The following is a 20,453-nucleotide window of genomic DNA, read 5'->3' as shown; positions in this document are numbered from 1 at the left end:
GATTCAGCACGCGCCTTGACAGATTTATACACACCTTCAAGCCATAAAGACTGATCACGCTAAGCAGGAAATGTCGTTTCCATGAGCACATTACTTGACCAGCAACGGCACCAGACCTCTGCTTAGATTTGAGCCCTCTGAAATAACTGCAAGGACATTCACGTGTAGAAAATTTAAACATACTTTGACAAATTTGTTGCCGACACGTGTAAAACTTAGTCAAAATTGAAATTAGTATAATGTCTCAGTTTCTCATATCTTTCAGTATAAAGTAGAGGAGATCAGGCCACTGAATTGAAGACCACACACCACGTCTAAATGTTGTTTACCGACGACTTTAAATAGTCAAGCATATTTCCTCATGAATACAATGCAGCACAATCAGAAAGAGACTGCTTAATAACATTTAATTACAGTGCAATTTCACGTAGGGGCTTACAAATTCTCCTAATGATTTAAATGTGTTTAGATAGCTTGTTTGACAGTTTTTATGTCTGTCACTGCTTACATATTTTTTGTATAAGAGTTTATGCTGTGTGTATATGAAAATGTTTGTGGTTCTTTAAACACTCTTGCAAGGAGGCTTTTCCCGAAGTACTGACATTTACTCTTGTCATCAGTCCAGTAAAATGAATGTCATTGCGGGGAAGTAACATCCATTTATGTGACTGCAGCAACTTTGACCTTTATGTGCTAACGCTGTTGTTGTCTTCAGACCACACCCATCCACCGATACAGGTTACTTCTCACTAATCATACTAGAAAGCACACACATTGTACTAATGTCAACAGTGTACTGCTCAGGCACTCAGTATAAAGGTGTAAATGCTCTATGCAGTTTTGTACTATGAGGAAATGATACAGGGCGTATGCTTGAGGATGTCAATCAAATTGCAATTTTGGAACACGCTGCCATTTTCAGTTTTTGAAAACTTCATAAATGCTGGTGGAAATATTTTGCAAAGGATTCATTTATTACTTTATTTTTGGGTTTTGTAAGCTGCTTCTGCTAGAGTCGTTGCTTCACTTCTTCTTGCTGCAAGCAACTCCTTCATTTTAACTGACTGTGGGACAATACTGCGGTGGCCGACAGGGGCAAACGCACTGCAGCTTAAGAGAACACATGCACATTAAGAAAACACCTTCATTCATTTGACAACACATGCGCAACATTTAGAAAACACGCTGCAAATACACACGACACAACCACATACAAATACACATAACACAACCAAATACACAACTTTGCACATGTGCAGTCTGATCTGCAGTGTACACTCACCTCGTGGGAGCACACAGATTCAAAGAAAAAGTTTGTAAAGAATTACTGAAAATAATCTTGGAAAGCAACTGTTAATCAAAGCTAACCAGGTAATCAGTAATGACAGACGGACTGTCTAATGTGTGTATTCCTGGTCTAATAATGCCTATATGATTATCATGCAGGCTACAGGTCGTCTGTCAACACTGGTGGTAGGATAGTAAAGGTTAATATCTGTCACAATCACTAAATCTCCTCACAAATCATTACAATTACTGATAAAATTCCACTTTTTCACTCTGCAAGATCTTGCGAGGCGCATGCAGCGCTCACTTTGAGCGCAGAGTAGAGCAGTAGCAGAAGTCAGAAACCCACGACATAAACATGAACGGATGATACACGGACCCGACTTCAATAACTTCATGAGTCACAAACCGTGGCAACAAACTTGACAACAAGCCGTGTTCAGCACTCTTTAGTGTCCTCTGGAGACACTTCCGTTGTCGTTTTGTGGATTTGTTGTGTGTTTCTGCAGCACATTTCTGTATTTGCAGCGTGTTTTATAAATGTTGCGCATGTGTGTCAAATTAATGAAGATGTTGTCTTTATTTACTTGTGTTTTGTCTATTTGCACGTGTTTTCTTAAGTTGCAGTGCGTTTGCCCTTGGCGGGCACCGTCCAATAGTGTCTATCAACACCAGATTAAAAAAATGCATATACAGTATTTCATTCATTCACATTTATTTTGTAACTTTTCAAGTGTGAATTTGTATGTGTGCGTGCAATTGAGACAGCATTATAGGACCAGAATGGTTAAAAGCTCGACCCATCTGAAAAAATGATTTAATGACAACTGAACTATCTTTTTTTTTGTCAAACTGCTGTTTCCAAAAGAAACTGTTCAACATTTTGGGAATTGCACTCATTCCTTTTTCTGCTGAGAGTTAGATAAGACTGATACCACTCTCATGTCCGTACGCTAAATATGAAGCTACAGACAGCAACCAGTTAGCTTAGCTTAGCATGGCGACTGGAACAGGTGGAAACAGCTAGCCTGATTCTGACCAAAGCAAAAAATGTATAAATGACAATTTGTGATTTTACTGGGGTTAGTAGGAAGTCACTGCGACCAGCCAAGAAACAGTTCAGCACAATTTATTAAGCTTTGGTTTTTGTACAGATTAAATAAACAAGGCATAATGTGTTAATTAGTGAGCTTTGGATGTGCTAGGTGGATTTTGATACTGTTGGACAGAGCCAGGCTAGCTGTTTCCCCCGTTTCCAGTCTTTTTGTAAAGCTAAGATAACTATTGGCTATTGGTGGTAGCTTCATAGTTAACATACAGACATGAGAGCGGTATCAATCTTTCGGCAAGAAAGCAAATAAGCAAATGTAAATGTAAAACTATTCCTTTAATGGCTATAAATGACTAGCCATTAAAGGGATAGTTTGCCTATGCCCTACACACCCTAAACATACTGCATCATTGCTCGTTAGTATCTATTGTATTTTTAATTACAGTAATTAGTCAGGAACACGCTTTTGTTTCGGTTCCCCGGAAGGTCAAAATTGTTTACCATACAACAGGCTGAATTCTCGAGCTCACAGTTTGTAAGTGATTGTATTTCTGTGTGTACAACTTGGGGTTTTCCTTAAAAGACATGTGTTTAGTATACAAGATTCCCACCATATAAAGTTGGTTCTGATTCTGATTCACTGGCCTCTGGCTGGTTTGACTTGCCTCTAGTCCCACGGGAACCACACCGGTGTCCCAGACAAATCCTCCTGCCAACACGCCAGCCTCCAGAGAGCTAGGCCGGCTAAAGCCTCACTTCCCCTCCAGAGGCAGAAAAAAATCCACACAAAGTAAACAGTAAGCACCTAGTAGTCAACTTCCTTATCCTTGTTAATTATTCAAAATCCCGGAGGAGAGACCAGCCCACAGTTGTCTTCTGAGTCACTTTTTTTTTTCTCATACAGGCACTCACTCACCACAATGACCCCCCTCTCCTCCTGCCTCCCCTTTCAACTTCAAACCCAGTCATTTCTGCAAGCTGCGCTTTGATTGTACCAAACACCTGTATTTTTCGAGGAGAGACTTCCTTGTGAGCTCCCGCCTCCCATCTTTGATTGTTAAACAGCAGTGGCGCCGTCATTACTGTCTGTGAGACTGATGCCGCCCCGCTTTCCCTCCCATCTCCCACTTCTGCCTTTTAACCGGAACTTTAATTGCTCCGAGAAAATTTGGTTTGCTTTATTTTATCTAATTTTCAAAAACCCTTTTTTTTGTGTGTGTCAAGGGTTGTAAAACTTGAAATGTGCCTTGCTGGATTTATCGGATGAACTGGCGATGATGACAGATTTCCTAACAGCTATAAACAGAGCGCTCAACCCAAAAATGTCCTCAGATTTGTTAAAGGATGTGGGAACTCTTTTCAAATTTAGAGCATAAAGTTGGTAGTAGCCAGATGGACACAGACACCTAACATTTATTTCCTTGCTCACCAGTAATCCTCCAGGAAGACAGACAGACACACACACACATTTGCAGCAGTAATACCATGCTTTATTAGACGGCCTCTCCTGCCATCCTGTCTCCCCCTCAGATTAATATCCTCTGGGCTTCTCACCAGCTGTTTCCGTCCCTTAACACCCCTCATCTTCCTCCCGCCGGCCCTCCGCTTTACATGGCAGGGCTTACAAACAGGGCCACAATGCCTGTGTGGCTCTAGGAAAGGTCTTCAGCTTAGCACTGTGTGTGTGTGTGTGTGTGTGTGTGTATGTGTGTGGATATGTGAGTTCGCCAAAGAGCTGAATGACGGATCTCTTGTCCACGCAACTGAAAATATATCACAGTCCCGAGACACAGTGTGATAAGTTGATGAAATCTTTGAACTCGTGTGATTTACACCATCATATTTGCAGCCACTCGAGGAAGGACAGACGCAGACATCATTTTATACACTATCTAGATTCGTTTTCTGACGTTTTTTGCTAATGGTATAGCCATTTCGCCACACTGGAACTGATGTTAAAAGTATGATTGAATCTGTGTTCTAATAATTTTTCATCACTTCATCATTCAACACAACTGTTTGTTGTTAACGTGATTTGATGTATTTACAATGTCTGTTTTTCATCTGATTAGTTTCACTCTGTGCTTGTGTGACAGTGTGTGTGTGTGTGCGTGCGTGCGCACTGTTTATGTGTGTGAGGTCTCGCTTGGGTGTGTCTGCCTTTGGCTCAGGTGGCGGTGTTTACTTTTCATGGTGTTTTTACTGTTTGTGTGTAAGGGCAGACAGGATGTGTGATGCATGTCAGCGCGCTCCAGGAGATGAAAGGCCGGAGAGGGTGTGGAAGTAGCCGAGTGCCGTTCAGGTAACAGGTTGTCTTCGCAGAAATCTCTCAAGAATTCAGTCCTGTTGCCTTCAGCATTCCCAGTGAGTCACGAGTGAACACCATTCACCACCAAGCTGCTTCAAAAAAGAACTCAACACCTACAAATCTGGCCATAACTGAACACTGATACGGTCCAGGTGCTCATTCTCAAAACACAACCATTAGTAGAACATTCGGAGCAGCTAGGTTGCCGCTGCTTTTTCCCTATGCGCTCAGGTGTGCGTGTGAACTGTTATTAGTCTAGTGCCATAAAACTGATTGCATCACCAAAACTTGACAGACGCAACATGAGTCAGTTTTAAGAATGGGGCCTACTGACATGCATATTGATGAGCAGTAGTTATTGACACGACAACAGTCTGGTTTGGATGTTGGGAATGACTAAGAATGTTGTCAGTCACTGCAATGCAGTTGGGCAGGTTTACGTTATTAGAGTTAGAACTTACAGCAACCAGATCCATGACAATCTATTGTTTGCACAGGTGAAGTTATTAGTTTGACTCCATGTTGTCAATTTGCTGTTTAGTCAATGGAACTGTTGTGAACAGAGAGCTGTCAGTTTAAACAGTTTGTTGACCCAAATTACCAGAGGTCTGGGACCAGGAAAGACTGAAAAATGGCAATTAAAAGAATCAAATGCGTCTTTCCAGAAACTGTGTCCACAGACTGGAACTTCTTTCTACTGAAGAAATAGTCTTTGTGAAAACTGTTATCATCCAGAGTAACAGGGGCACTGCTTATGGAAAGACATGATTAAAAAAAAATGTTTTTTTCAAAGCTGTTACTGTAGTACCACAAATAAAATCCCATTTGCCTTCACTATATTGGGGTGGTGACAGAAATCTCAGAGACAGATATCGCAAAACCTGGATAAATTAAACCAAAAGTATCTCCATTGCTAGAGGTAAGCTAGAAAATATGTTTTCTTATTTTTGGGGGATTCTATCCTTTAAAATCAATGTTGGATGAAGTGGAGTTTAGGTTTGATCACTGCAAAGAACAGGTGGAAAGTGATTGGAAGTGTGGGTGTCTGGAAATTCTGAGCCCATAGACAGGAAGTGTGAGCAACATTATTCAATGAAACACCAGCGATGGGAAACACCCACTCGATAAACCCACTGATACACAGGAATTCGCCCAGCTTTAATTACACTGATTAGCTGACGTGATCCAGAGTACTGGCATGGTTTTCACAGAGCCAAAAACTGTGAGACCTCAGAAAAGTTTCCTGGCTGCAAACTAGTAGACCTGCCAAATAGTTGGGTGAAAGTTTCATTAATTGCTCAAATGTAGTAAAGTTTGATTGTATTGAATGTGTCAATTTTAAGCAGTAAATATCTGGTCATTTTGCAGAATTGTTCTTGGTTCAGTCAACAAACTGATGAAGTGAAATGTGTAGATACAGTACACGGTTTTCTTTGGACAGTGATGAAGTGCATTCCAGCTTTATGGTTTCTTTCAGTTTGTGTTAGGTGTCAAACAACTGTACCAAAATCAGACCCATGATCAGTGGTGATCAGAGGTGGTATGTAAGTACATTTACTTAGGTACTGTACTTTACAATTTTGAGGTACTTTACTTGAGTATTTCTATTTAATGCCACTTTATACTTCTACTCTACACTACATTTCATAGGAAAGTATTGTAGTTTTAACTCTACACTCTTATTACCACCGGCCTCATTTATTTGCTATAGTTACATTTTTCAGCTTATAAAATATGATGCATTGTAATAGATTAAACTACACCACAGTATAAAAAGTAGTCATATGTACATGTAAATTGAACTCCTGAATGCTGCTTACTTGTTAATGCATCAGTAATAATAAGAATCCAATAATATAGTATATAGGAACCAGTTCAAGTTTAAGTTTAAGTTTGGTTGGTGCTTATCCTACTCCAGACACTGACACTTTGTCTTTTTAGTTTGCTTTTTAATTAATCAGGAAGACTCCAATGAATTGTTTACTGCTACTTTTGCTGCTTTGCTACTTTAAAATAAAGGATTACTAATACTAATTATAAGGTACAAACAAAGATATAACTGAATTAAGTGAGTATAGAAAGAATGTATAAAATGCTATTGAGTAACGTAGATGAAAAATAAGGTAAAAAAAATACAAAAAATGTATGTACCTTAAATACTCTCAAATACAGTAGTGTGCAAAAGTGTTTGCCCCCTTCCTGATTTCTTATTTTTTTGCATGTTTGTCACATATAAATGTTTCAGATCATCAAACTAATTTAAGAAGAACAAAATGAAAACTTTGGAGTGGCCTAATCCTATTGCGATGCTGTGGCATGACCTTAAAAAGGCAGTTCATGCTCAAAAACCCTCCAATGTGGCTGAATTACAACAATTCTGCAAAGATGAGTGGGCTAAAATTCCTACACAGCACTGTAAAAGACTCATTGCAAGTTATCGCAAATACTTGATTGCAGTTGTTGCTGCTAAGGGTGGCCCAACCAGTTATTAGGTTTAGAGGGCAATCACTTTTTCACACAGGGCCATGTAGGTTTGGATTGTGTTTTCCCTTAATAATAACAACCTTCATTTAAAAACTGCATTTTGTGTTTACTTGTGTTATCTTTGACTAACATTTAAATTTGTTTGATGATCTGAAACATTTAAGTGTGACAAACATGCAAAAAAATATCAGGAAGGGGGCAAACACTTTTTCACACCACTGTAGATACGTACATACACATGCCAACATATCATCAAATATACAGGGATCCATGTATACACCTAAACACTTACCCCTGACCTGTTACTTAATGGAAAAGAGAATAAGTTCAAGAGCCAATCCAGATATTTAGTATTATACTTTCTGTTAGGGGTCTCCGAAAAGAGAAATTTTAAAAAGAATGGTCAAAATCAAAGCAGCAGAGGCCGAGATATTCAGACTTTCAGTCTCTAGTATGGGTCAAGCTCCTAAAACACTGGATCCAACATTGGGGGAGGGGGGGGTCGATGTCCCCCCTGGAGCCCCATGTTCGAAAAAAATGCAGCAAAAGTGCCTTCTTGGATGCCCCTCTGGTAGATCAAATATGATAAATTGCCCTCTACGGTGGCCCAATGTGCAAGAAAAGATGATGATGAAGCGCCCCCTAGAGTGCCCTTCCAGTGGAGAAAACGTGATGAAGCGGCCCCTAGAGTGCCCTTCCAGTGGAGAAAACGTGATGAAGCGCCCCCTAGAGTGCCCTTCCAGTGGAGAAAACGTGATGAAGCGCCCTCTAGAGTGCCCTTCCAGTGGAGAAAATGTGATGAAGCGCCCCTAGAGTGCCCTTCCAGTAGAGAAACGTGATGAAGCGCCCTCAGAGAGTGCCCTTCCAGTGGAGAAAACGTGATGAAGCGCCCTCTAGAGTGCCCTTCCAGGGAAAACGTGATGAAGCGCCCTCTAGAGTTCCCTTCCAGTGGAGAAAACGTGATGAAGCGCCCTCTAGAGTGCCCTTCCAGTGGAGAAAACGTGATGAAGCGCCCTCTAGAGTTCCCTTCCAGTGGAGAAAACGTGATGAAGCGCCCTCTACAGTGCCCTTCCAGGGAGAAAACGTGATGAAGCGCCCTCTACAGTGCCCTTCCAGGGGAGAAAACGTGATGAAGCGCCCTCTACAGTGCCCTTCTAGGGCAGAAAACGTGATGAAGCGCCCTCTAGAGTTCCCTTCCAGTGGAGAAAACGTGATGAAGCGCCCTCTAGAGTTCCCTTCCAGTGGAGAAAACGTGATGAAGCGCCCTCTAGAGTTCCCTTCCAGTGGAGAAAACGTGATGAAGCGCCCTCTAGAGTGCCCTTCCAGTGGAGAAAACGTGATGAAGCGGCCTCTAGAGTGCCCTTCTAGGGGAGAAAACGTGATGAAGCGCCCTCTAGAGTGCCCTTCTAGGGGAGAAAACGTGATGAAGCGCCCTCTAGAGTGCCCTTCCAGGGGAGAAAACGTGATGAAGCGCCCTCTACAGTGCCCTTCCAGGGGAGAAAACGTGATGAAGCGCCCTCTACAGTGCCCTTCTAGGGCAGAAAACGTGATGAAGCGCCCTCTAGAGTTCCCTTCCAGTGGAGAAAACGTGATGAAGCGCCCTCTAGAGTTCCCTTCCAGTGGAGAAAACGTGATGAAGCGCCCTCTAGAGTTCCCTTCCAGTGGAGAAAACGTGATGAAGCGCCCTCTAGAGTGCCCTTCCAGTGGAGAAAACGTGATGAAGCGGCCTCTAGAGTGCCCTTCTAGGGGAGAAAACGTGATGAAGCGCCCTCTAGAGTGCCCTTCCAGTGGAGAAAACGTGATGAAGCGCCCTCTAGAGTGCCCTTCCAGGGGAGAAAACGTGATGAAGCGCCCTCTAGAGTGCCCTTCCAGTGGAGAAAACGTGATGAAGCGCCCTCTAGAGTTCCCTTCCAGTGGAGAAAACGTGATGAAGCGGCCTCTAGAGTGCCCTTCTAGGGGAGAAAACGTGATGAAGCGCCCTCTAGAGTGCCCTTCTAGGGGAGAAAACGTGATGAAGCGGCCTCTAGAGTGCCCTTCTAGGGGAGAAAACGTGCAGCCACTGCATGCAGCTGGTGCCCATTAATTTTTTTCACCCCTGCCCCTCAGACAGCCAGTCCGCCACTGCATACAATCATATTGTTTTTTTCTAGCTTTGGAAAGTTCCCTCCTGAGCTACAAAAGACATACAACTGTTTTACAGGCTGAGTCGTACTCTGTATGACTAGTAAACTGAACTTCATGTGTAAAATCGGTGGAGTGCCCCTTCAACTCTGGCAATTAGCAGTGTTTCTTATGAAAATGTTAACTTGTTTACTTTAGTGAATGCAAGGTAAGACGTTTGTCCAGCTCATCATTTTGAGTCACACAGACATGAACTCATGAGTTTAAGTGAAGCTGATAATCAGCAACTATGGTGAAACAAATACTTTGCATCTAATTACAGTTTTATACACTCTTTATTTTTTATATACAATGAATGTGGTGAAAGGCTGAAATGAAGCGAAAGCACAAAGGCTTTATTTATTGTTAACGTCTCAGTAGTAACACTGGATTATAAAAACTTGCAGGATTTATCATGGAGGGTTTCCCATGAACTCGAGTGTGATTTAGCATTATAACCAGTATTGGCTGAGGCTTTGCAGCCCTGACAAACAGGCGAAGGGGAGGCAGACTCGTGATGAAGAGCTACATCATTATTCAGGCCTGCTGTGCAGCTTTCCACAGGTGTGGACTGGACTCCTGTGTGAGACGGTGAGCTGTGCTTGTGGCCAGACGAGACGAGACCTTTAAGTACATACCTTTGGATTTCTCGGTCACGTGACTCGGTATCTACAACAGCCTTCTCCCAGCCGGCTGGTCGCTCTCGTCATTGAAAAAAAAAAAAACCAAGGTAAACATTTTCTACAGCAGCATTCGCAGAGTAGCTTTAGTTTACAGACTGTTAGCGCTGAAGTTAACCCTTTTACTCAAGCCCCCGAAAAAGGCGGAATGACACGAAGCGACAGGCGCGTCGCTGCTCCGGAAAGAGACGGGGAGTGACAGTGTGCTCAGCCAGGCCTTATCTCTGTAATCAACCCTGATCACAAGCCGAGCTCCGGCGCAGGCTGCTTCTGCGATCACGGCACTTTTGGCGACATTATTTTCGGATTGAAAGCGATTCATGGTTGCAAATGCGAGGCGAGAGCGATAATGGAGCAACGTGGCGGTCGGATTTGTGAAGATTATAGTCAATAAAGTGCTCTGCACAAGACTGCCTCCTAATCCCTGTGTGAAAGGGATGGGCAGTGCACCGGCTGAATCTGACTTTCTGCAAAATCACTGGGTGGGGGAAGGAGGCTCTTCCTCTTGACTCCACAGACATGCACATTATGGTCAAAAGGGTGTAGGCTCACTTGTGTTGGATGTCAAACACATTGTCAGACTCTTATGATTAGTTTGAAATCAGATTGTTTACATGAGGTAGTTAGTTGGTTGAAAGAGCGCTTATTTTACACCTCATCACTTTTAACGCCCCCGAGCCAGCCAGACTCCTGACTGTTTCCCATCCACTTGACGAGTTTTTTTTTTTTGTTTGTTGTTGCTGTTTCTTTGTTGCAGGATGGCAGAGGCTCCCATGTCATGTGATTGTTTTGTTTCGTTGCCCCCTGGCTCTCGCGATGACCATGTGATTTTTGGGAAGAACTCAGACCGTCCCCGGGATGAGGTGCAGGAGGTGGCCCTTCACCCTGCAGCATCTCACCCTCCAGGCTCCACGCTGGAGGTAAAGTAGCCCCGGACTACAGTCCCACACCGCCACTGCTGCTGATACAGCTGACTGACAACAGGCATCATGCATCACTAAAAGACACAAGTTGACTGATACACACTGCATACTTCCACGGGCTGGTGCGCTGCAGAAAATGAATTAGAAATAAAAAGATTAAGCATCATATATTTTCTCATAGTCATAATGCATTACTATTCACAATGACCCTGTTTGAGAAAGTACTCTGAAACTGAATGGTAAGATATTTACATGAAACATTCTTTCCTGTTAATGTTTAAGGGGAAGGAAGTGACAGTTTTAACCCACTGATTAAATCCTTTCTCCTTTTCACCTCCTTCGTGTTACACTGCCAGTGGAAGAAATACTGACTGATACAGTATCAGGAAAATGTTCTAACCAGATGTGTTCATTGGATTCTGGTTTTTACTTATGCAACAGCTTTTGGCTTTGCTGTTGAGTAAAACAAAACAAAAAAAAGACAAGCCCCCGACTTTCATCTTGAAATTCAGTGGCACTAACCAGATCAGAGTTACTGTCCTTTGTGGTATCCAGTCATGCAGTTTTGCTTTTATTTGTCCAAGTTTTGACAGATCTGTGTCTTGAGATTTCTGTCTCCACCAAAATACAGTGGAGGTGAATGATATAATCTTCGTAGTGCTCACAGCGTTGAAAAATGTGTCTTTTCAGAAACTCACTGACACAGTCCACACTGTAAACAGGGTTCATTAGAACTATTTTCTACACAAGAAATAGTCCCTATGAAAACTGCTGACAGCTTGTTCTATAGATGAAAGTCATAAAATACATTTTTTTCCCTCAACACCAAAGCTAAGTGTTAAACTTACAAACTGTTTCCACAAATACAAAGTGTGTAGTATTCTAAAAAGATTGTAATTTTGCCCTTTGAGTCTCTCTCCTTTTTGGCTTTGAACTGACTGGCTTTGAGTGTTCAGCTTTATATATCCTGCCAATTAATGCAATTTTTGCAATGCAATGCAACATGACTTTAATACAAAAACCAGCATTCTTTTTTTTTCTCAGTCCATCTCTCTCTGTGTCTCCCTCACACTTTTTTTTGCCTGCAGTGCACGTACATCCAGATCCCTCAGGTGGAGCAGACTCACGCCGTCATCCTCAGCAAGCCCGCCTGGATGTGGGGGGCCGAAATGGGAGCCAATGACCAGGGAGTCTGTATTGGGAACGAGGCTGTCTGGACCCGAGAGCCTGTCACCCCCGGAGAGGCTCTGCTGGGCATGGACCTTGTCCGGTGAGCACCAAAAACCTTTTGATACTGTATTGCTAAAAAAAACTATACTGGATAATCAACAGCTTATCCACTTTTAGCAATAAAGACAAAATAATCTTCAGAGCTGATGGGAGCAACTGTTCACTACAGCCCTATTACATACGGTTTGGATTTTGTATATTCAGTAGAAGTATTAACTTAATCCTCTCAGACTTTGATCAGAAGGGTGTGTAGATTGTCATAAGCATGTTATGACAGGTGTAGTAAATACTGTTGAAGCATATCACTTGCAGCATTTCCTCCAAAACATATGGCAAGGGAGCGTGTAAACATCGGCAACAAACTCAGCTGGTCTTCATTGTTAGCTAAAAAGACAATAAATAAATAAATAGATAAAAGTAGATAATACATGAAAGTTAAAGAGTTGTTATCATTAATAAATAACTTATAACCTAATATGTATAACTACATAACTGATGCCTTGTAAAGAGGAAATGCAGACTTTACACTTTGAAGTAATCCAGCATGACTTTTGATCATCAGACTGGGGTTGGAGCGTGGTGACAGTGCCTGGGCAGCCCTGACAGTGATCACCGGCCTCCTGGAGCAGCATGGCCAGGGGGGACAGTGCAGGGAGGATCCTGAGCCCTTCAGCTACCACAACACCTTCCTTCTGGTGGACCGCAGCGAGGCCTGGGTCCTAGAGACTGCTGGAAGGCTGTGGGCGGCGCAGAGGGTTACAGGTAAAGATGGAGGGTCAAAAAGTTTGTGGGTGCAGAATGAAGGGTATATGCATAGTCTAGACAATAAATTTGGCTCAATGGGTGCTGAACTGTTAATGTCTGCATGTACTGCTAAGAGCAGAACTGAGCTATATGTATTCACAAAGCCTGTTGCTCAATACACGACTTGTTAACTCCTCAGATTTTTTTCCTGCTCACTTTGATCAACCTTCTGAATGAAGCATTAACAACTTGCACCATTTGTGTGTGTGTGTGTGTGTGTGTGTGTGTGTGTACCCCTTGAACGTGTGCCTCCTAGCAATTTGTGGAGGAAAAACTTCTGCGAGTTTGAGGTTAATTATAGATAATGAGGTCTAATCCAAGCAATAACTAGCTAGACTGTGTGTTGTTTGATATTTGTACTGTGTATGCAGCATCATCTCTTGCTGTCAAGTCAAGTGTATTCATAAAGCCCAAAATCACACTATTGTCTTAAAGGCCTATAAAATCTCTACAGCGTATGACACCCTTTATCCTTTTCCTATCCTCTTTTAGGATAAGGAAAAACACACAAAAAAAACTTGGGAGAAACCTCAAGATAGCAACTAAGGAAGGATCCCTCTTCCAGGACAGACATAATATGCAATAGGTGCCACATACTGCATGCAGAGTAGACAAAAGCTTCAAAAAAACTTACAATATATAAAAATGGAATGACAATATACAACCGAAACCTATAAAGTACTAAGAATACAAAATAAAAGTATAATGCACAACCTAGAGCTGGGACACTGACTGAGACAGCTCAATGATTCGACCAAATGCCTCTTTTGCATTTGCAAAAATCAGCACTTTAGGTCAGTATGGTATGATTTTTGTTCAATTCAGTGGGGCTTTATTCGCATGGGAAACAGACGAATACATGAACAGAAGAAATGTGCTATTGAAATATATACAGATAAGTAAGATAAGATAATAATAATAATAATCATAATAAAAATTGTAGACTTGTGGTTAAAAAATACAAAGGCAAATAAGTGAAAACTATATAAACACTGCAATTTTTCCCTCCAATGAAAATGTGTGTGCGCACGCACGCATGTGTGTGTGTGTGTGTGTGTGTGTAGGTCATTCACTGTCCCTCAGGTTGTGGCATGTTGATATATATTGGGCAGCAAGATATCTCCTTCTTCTAGGAGTACTTTTAATTTTGAGAGCTCATTTAGCTCTTTGAAATCTGAGAGTTGAACTTGTTAAAGTAAATGTTCCTCATTTCAATGAATGTTTGACATTATAGGAGGAAGTGCATCTCTGTCTCAGCCTCACCTGTCGATCAGTGACCACATATTCTGTTTTCTTTTGGTTGCCAGGATTTTTTTTTGTGTCTTAACTTTTTCGATTGCCAGTTTCTACAGGACTAAGGCTAAACCAGACTAACGTTATGCATTGGGTGCTCGGCTGCTTAATCAGCCTTAAAGAGCAAATCAACATTATATCCCACAGGAGTGTTGAAAGTCCATACGAAACGTTTAAATACTCACATACCTCATATTTGCTCTTTAGTGTGGGAAGCTAAATGACAAGGTAAATAAAGCCCATTCAGATCTCTTTGTTCATTCTTCAACATGAGACCGCAGCTTATATAGATGTGTCATATAATTCAGGGAATCCTGAAATTGTGGTGAAGAGACGCTCATTCATCAGGGTTGGATCATGCAGTCAAGTGGAGATAAACCTTGCAAGCTGCTCTGCTCAGTGTGTATGCAAATACAAGCATGCATTACATAAACAGCACGTTTCTGGAAAATTTCAAATATTTTGCACTCATAGCCGGAAGACTTGCATCTGCTCTTAAAAGGCAAAACTTTGGTTTTGACAACGCGTCTTCACATGCTGACAGCCACTTTGTCTTCTCAGAGGGCGTAAAGAACATCTCCAACCAGCTGACCATCGGTGCTGAGGTCTCCACAGAGCACCCTGAGCTACGGAGCGTGGCCCAGGCTCAGGGCTGGTGGGATGGTGAAGGAGAGTTCAACTTCTCTCGGGTGTTCAGCCCCGAGAACCCGCCTGCCAGGATGGAGCTGGCCAAACAGCGCTACAAGGGAGGCACAGAGCTACTCCAGCAACATGACGGTGAGGGTGGTCCTCTCCTACATTTCCCAGAATGCCTTAGGACATCACCCTGAGAACACTGTAACACTCACCTACTCTGTTGCTCCTCTGCATTGTCTCTGGTCTCAGGCTCAGTGACTGCAGAGGTGATGATGTCCATTCTGAGGGACAAGCCCAGTGGCATCTGCATGGACTCTGGAGGTTTCTGCACCACAGGCAGCATGGTGTCTGTCCTGCCCAGAGACACCAGTCTGCCCTGCATTCACTTCTTCACCGCCACCCCAGACCCCTCCAGGTATGTCACTAACTAAACTGAGAATCTCTCTACATTATAAATCAAACAACAAAAGGTTAAAAATACATGAGTAACGCTTTCGTTTACGCCTCCTAGAAAGAAGCATGTAGGCTGGTACTAATAAAGGGAAAATACAGAGTGGCTAGCGTAACCACTGCACTGCAGGTCAGCTGAACATTTAAAATAAAAATTCTACAGACAAACTTCTACAATCCAACATACACAAGTAAAGTTTCCAATGATAAATTATTAATGAATAAATATATACTTGGGCAGGTCTTTCAGGGAGATTCTTCTGGGAAGTTAATAACAAACTCAACACAACTAAAATATCTGTTTCAGAACTTTTCTTTTCTGTTATTATGTAAGAACGATATAATTAGTACTAAATTACATAGTTCTTTCTAGGAAACTTTCTAGAAATGATTAGGAAATAACAGCCCTGTAAAATAAAACATTACCTATATTTTAAATGTTGCAAAATTAGTTTCATGGTGCCTCAGTGACTGTTTAGACCACTGCAGCAGAGATCCCAATATTTTTTCTCTCCTCATCTTTGCTTTTCCTGTATTCTGTCTCCACTTTGGGTAGATATCTGAGTCTGCGTTTCTCTCTTTCCTGTTCATCTCCCTGTCAACCCACCCCACCCGTACCCTGGTAGGTCTGTATTCAAGCCTTTTATCTTCTCGGACTGTTCCACCCCAGTGCTGAGGGTGGTCTCCCCACAGTTCGGCCCAGACGACCCTGTCAGGAAGCAGCCTCGCTTTCAGAGCCAGGTGGACCGCAGACATGACCTGTACAAGGCCCACCAAGTGGCGCTCAACACCATGGAGACCAACCCGGTGGGCACTGATGGACGACCTAAGTCAATGACAGTCCTGTACAGATCCTGGCAGAGCTGGAAGTTCACATTCATTTCATATATACATCCAGCCTGGGACCCAGGCGAATCTGCGAGCTCATGTTTTATTTGCTCTGACAGATGCGTCTGGTCCCCCTCCCGTTCAGACAGATTTCCAGCCGACCTGGCCCGGGTCGGGCCAATCACAACCGTTTATCTAATAAATGAGAGCAGCACATCTGGGTACTTCGCCCTTGCGTCATGCCCCCGCCCCTTTTTGGGTGAAAGCAGCCCCTCTAAGCAGCCCATTTTCGCTCTCATTTTTGCCTTAAATATTACTGAAATCACAATTCGGAACATGAAGCTGGACACTTCTCATCAAACTGTGAAGTGTGAAGGTGAATTCGGCATGTATATAATCCACCAACTAAATCGTATTTCTAAGAAAACCCATTGTTTTGTTCAGCAGGGCTGCCTAACGGTACACCAGACTTCCATTGTGATTTTGAGGTTTATTTCTGCCGTGCTTATTACCAATAACACCACGTAAAATTCAATTTGGGACAGTATAGAAAAACAGTTGCTTGTTTCGGTAAAGTCTGCATGAAACCTGGTTAACGTTAACAATTAGGTTTGAAGTCAATTCGATAGCGATTCATTAACACCCCCATTAGCTAGCTAACGTTAAGTTGCTGCAGTTGCACTGTGGGGTTTGGGAACAGGCAGGTGAAACCATTTTACTTGGTACCTTTGTATCAACAAACCAGGCAAAAAAACAGTGCTAGCGAGCTAGCTGTTAGCTAACTTAACTCTTTTGTTACAGGCTAACTTTAGGGTTTTGTTGATAAGAAAGATGTGTTTGCAGTACTTCCAACAGGATTTGGTAAGAGTTTAATTTACCAACTGGCCCCTCTGGTCACATTTCATTACTCTTATTGGTTGTAGTCTGTCCAATTGCGTCCAGACATAATTTCGTCTACGCCCATTGATAACGGCCCTTGGAAATCGAAAATGAACTGAGAGGTTCCAGACTAATTCGCATTTCCGAATTGGTTTGACGATGTCAGGCTAATATACATCCTAAGCATAATCACTTTTATTGAGGGTTGAACTTGGTCAGTTGTCGCTGATAAATTACAGGTGAGTCGCACAGCACAGGATTGACACTCCCAGTGCAGAGCAAAACACAACAGGACCTCACAGTTCGTGCAGACAAGACACATGGCGTGAGTGTAGACTAAACATAAACACACTACAGTACACAATCAAAGCCAAAGAGCAGGGTTTCAATCGTTATTACACTGTACAACCAAACACCAACATGAGAATGCTGGGAGGCCTTAGTACTTCAAAACAAAGGGACATTTTCCACTGAAGCCGTTTAGCTGACTACCCTGTCTGAGATGACTTGTGTTTTTTTGTTGAATCAGTGTCAGATATTCTAAGCACATATTATACTTATTATATCATAATTGAGGTAGAATAAGGTGTTCGGTTGATGTAGTTTTGTGTATGTATTGCATGATTTCCTGTTTGTACAAAGCAGTTAGGTGCATTGATTTTTTTTGTAAACTTACTGCGACAACAGTATACTCTGGGAATTATATATAGTGCATATTGCATGTTATCAGTATGAAGTATGGAATTGGGATACGACTATTTCCTGCTGTTTTTGTGAGCAGCTAGAGTGTATAGAAACCCAGATTAGCCTGTAGAGGAAATGGAGGTGTGATAGCAGGTGTGCTACTGCTGTCATTAAGTCTGCACCTCCCGCCACAGACGTCTGGTTGAATTAGACTCAGGACTTTCCAAAGGCCAAAAGTTGGATCTGGATTCTTGTAAATGTACTTGATATTACATATAGGGGCTTGACCTTTTTTAGGAGTTTAGGATTAAGTCAAACGACTGCACTGCTTAAGCAGGTTTAAACATACGATATGCAAGTACTGTTTGACCCAGGTGTTGCTGTTTTTTTGACATCTCTCTCTGTCTTTTTCTCTCTGCGTCAGGACGAGGGTTTAGCTGTCTATGAGGTTCTGAGGGACCTGGAGTCGCAGTGTCTGAGCGAGATTACAGCCATGCTGAGTGGAGAGATACCAGGAGAAGAACTGGGGGACTTGTTTTTTGATTGCGTGGACACAGAGATTAAGTTCTACCAGTGAGGAGGTGGGAAGCTTCAGGAGCTGTGTATGGTGTTGTATCGTGCATGAATGTGTTCCTGTTGTTAAGGGAAAACTTTAAACTGCGACTTGGGAGCCGAGAAACTGAGGAGATGATTAGATATAATATAGTGTTGAATATGCATGACTATGATAATACAATGACTTCCAGTAGCACTACAGGTTATAGAATATATTGTCAGTATAGGGTCAGGTCATAAACCAGTATAAAATGGTGTAAAAAGCACCTTAAGAAGGTCAGAAAGTCACTTTAACTTGGTAAATAGACGGTCTCTGCATAACTTAAGAACAAAGTACATAATAGAACGTCTGATTCAAGCCACATTTGATGATGATTGGTCGTGGAGAGTCTGCATTTGTCTGGGAAAAAGGAACAGACCGTGCAGGTACAGAGGATTTAAATATCTTGCCTGCTGAGTGTGAGACCAGTCAGAGCCATCACGAGTTTCACTGCTGAAATCTGGACAGACCTTTTCCATGATCCTGCAGTTTGAGCCGGTTAAAGGCAGAAATCTGAAGAAAAAAAAAAAAAGACAATTGTAATCTGCAAAATTTGTTGTTAAATATGATTTTAACAATCATCTAGTGTGTTTTTTCGGCATAAGCCAGCAATTTTTCGGCAACGCTCCTGAAGAGTAAAGCATGAAAAAACAAACACAAGATAGTGTCAGCCTTTCTACAGTTAAGCAGTAAGATCAAAAGGTCAAAGCCTTTCTTTATTGTCATCTACACAACAATTACAGTGACGCAGTCATCGGCAGTGAAATTCTTCATTCTCAGGCTCCCTCCAACAATGCTCAAACAATATGTATAAAAAGAAAATCACACAAGTAAAAGAGAATCTAAGACAAAATACGGTTAAAATATAAGAATATATTATATATAAAATAAAATATAATGCAATAAAATATTAATACTTTGTTAGGCAGGTGTACAGTAATGATAAAATGAATAAACTATAATGTAGACAGGTTATGGATAGATAAGAACAGGCAGTGCACTCATGAATATATGTACTGTGATGGTTACGCAGCTTGTAATCAGGTAGTAAATATAATGTATATGATTCTAAGTTTCTGATGTCTCTTAGTATGTTTCTGCCGTCACTCATTCTTCGCATGCAGATATAGAAATATGCCTGTGTGGAAGTGTGATTGCGACTGTGTTACCAGCAAAGCTAAAAAAGCCTTAACGTGTGCTGTGTCTAACTGTCCTCTGTTACAGCGCCCTCGGGTGGACATCCCTAGCACTCACAGGGTGGCAGGACAAGGCCCTGGGACTGATACAAACTCTGTGTTTCTCGTCTGTTTGGCCTCCGCCTCACTCACACGGCACGCATCCCTGACACCATTCCATCATTAACACAGACTAAATGCCTAAACTGTAAATTGCGATCGGATCATATTAATCATCTGTATCACCCAGGGAGCAATGACTGCACCTCATTAGTGAGTATAATGATGTAGACTACACAGGCGCCTATGTAGAGCTGTGTGACGTTGCACAATTACTGTGAGTATGGCATTTGTTTAACATTTTGTTTGTTGTTGCAAATGAATGGGTTGTCATTTGATGGCTACCTGTAGGGAAAGATCCAATAAAGAATGTGCATAGTGTGTCCTGAGTGTGTTGTGAGCTTTCTGGCCACCCTAGTGTTGTGGCTGTAGGTATTGGTAATGTCAGAGTGCGTTTACCAAGACGGCCTCCACAGTGTGTAAATCTTAAAGCGCCAGCTTGCTGTTTCAGTGTGTAAATAGAGCTTTTACAAAATGATGACATAAGCCAGTCCAGTGAGGATCAGGGGCTGTGTGCCAGTAAAGTAAACCAGAAATCATGACCCGGTTACTCAAGATAATCCACAGATTTGTTGTGAGCAGTTTCATGTGGGAACTTTTCTTTCAACCAATAGTTCCTACATGAAACCGCTCACAACAAGGTCTGTGGATTATCTTGAGTAACCGGGTCATGATTTCTGGAAAGAGACTGTTGACTTTTTCAAATGTATTTTCTGGCGTTTTGAGCACCACAAGCCGAGTGCCATATTAAAAAAAGGGCAGACAAATCTACAGCCGATATCTCCAAAACTCGGCAACTCACACCAAAACAATCTAGATAGATAAATAGCACTGCAGGTGTATTTTAGATTTTGGGGTGAACTGTC

At 42.1% G+C, this 20,453-nt stretch overlaps 1 protein-coding gene across 4 annotated transcripts; it reads left to right on the top strand.

The window, feature by feature from the left end:
- The first annotated feature begins 9,792 nt into the window (after positions 1 to 9,792).
- scrn2 (secernin 2) lies at positions 9,793 to 19,908 on the top strand. 4 transcript variants are annotated; one of them, XM_044188409.1, is made up of 9 exons: positions 9,793 to 9,881; positions 10,728 to 10,890; positions 11,982 to 12,163; positions 12,686 to 12,885; positions 14,782 to 14,997; positions 15,106 to 15,271; positions 15,933 to 16,113; positions 18,122 to 18,278; positions 19,517 to 19,908. In XM_044188409.1, exons 1-8 carry the CDS (start codon positions 9,808 to 9,810, stop codon positions 18,272 to 18,274), a joined length of 1,335 nt encoding a protein of 444 aa, XP_044044344.1. In that variant the 5' UTR covers positions 9,793 to 9,807; the 3' UTR covers positions 18,275 to 18,278; positions 19,517 to 19,908. The 4 variants fall into 4 exon arrangements, with proteins under 4 accessions (XP_044044344.1, XP_044044369.1, XP_044044349.1 ...); XM_044188414.1 differs by lacking the exon at positions 9,793 to 9,881 and adding an exon at positions 9,882 to 10,020; XM_044188423.1 differs by lacking the exon at positions 9,793 to 9,881 and adding an exon at positions 10,072 to 10,452.
- The last annotated feature ends 545 nt before the right edge of the window (positions 19,909 to 20,453 follow it).

This window comes from Siniperca chuatsi, linkage group LG3, assembly GCF_020085105.1.
Source record: "Siniperca chuatsi isolate FFG_IHB_CAS linkage group LG3, ASM2008510v1, whole genome shotgun sequence".
Lineage (NCBI taxonomy): Eukaryota > Metazoa > Chordata > Actinopteri > Centrarchiformes > Sinipercidae > Siniperca > Siniperca chuatsi.
This window is presented reverse-complemented; position numbering and strand designations above follow the sequence as displayed.

What these genes read in the sequence shown, in the direction of transcription:
- scrn2 (XM_044188409.1), top strand. Translation starts at nt 9,808, where the DNA reads ATGAAGAGCTACATCATTATTCAGGCCTGCTGTGCAGCTTTCCACAGG. An exon ending in CTCCAGGCTCCACGCTGGAG is followed by an intron (nt 10,891 to 11,981) that starts GTAAAGTAGCCC and finishes TTTTGCCTGCAG; the next exon opens with TGCACGTACATCCAGATCCC. An exon ending in GGCGGCGCAGAGGGTTACAG is followed by an intron (nt 12,886 to 14,781) that starts GTAAAGATGGAG and finishes TTGTCTTCTCAG; the next exon opens with AGGGCGTAAAGAACATCTCC.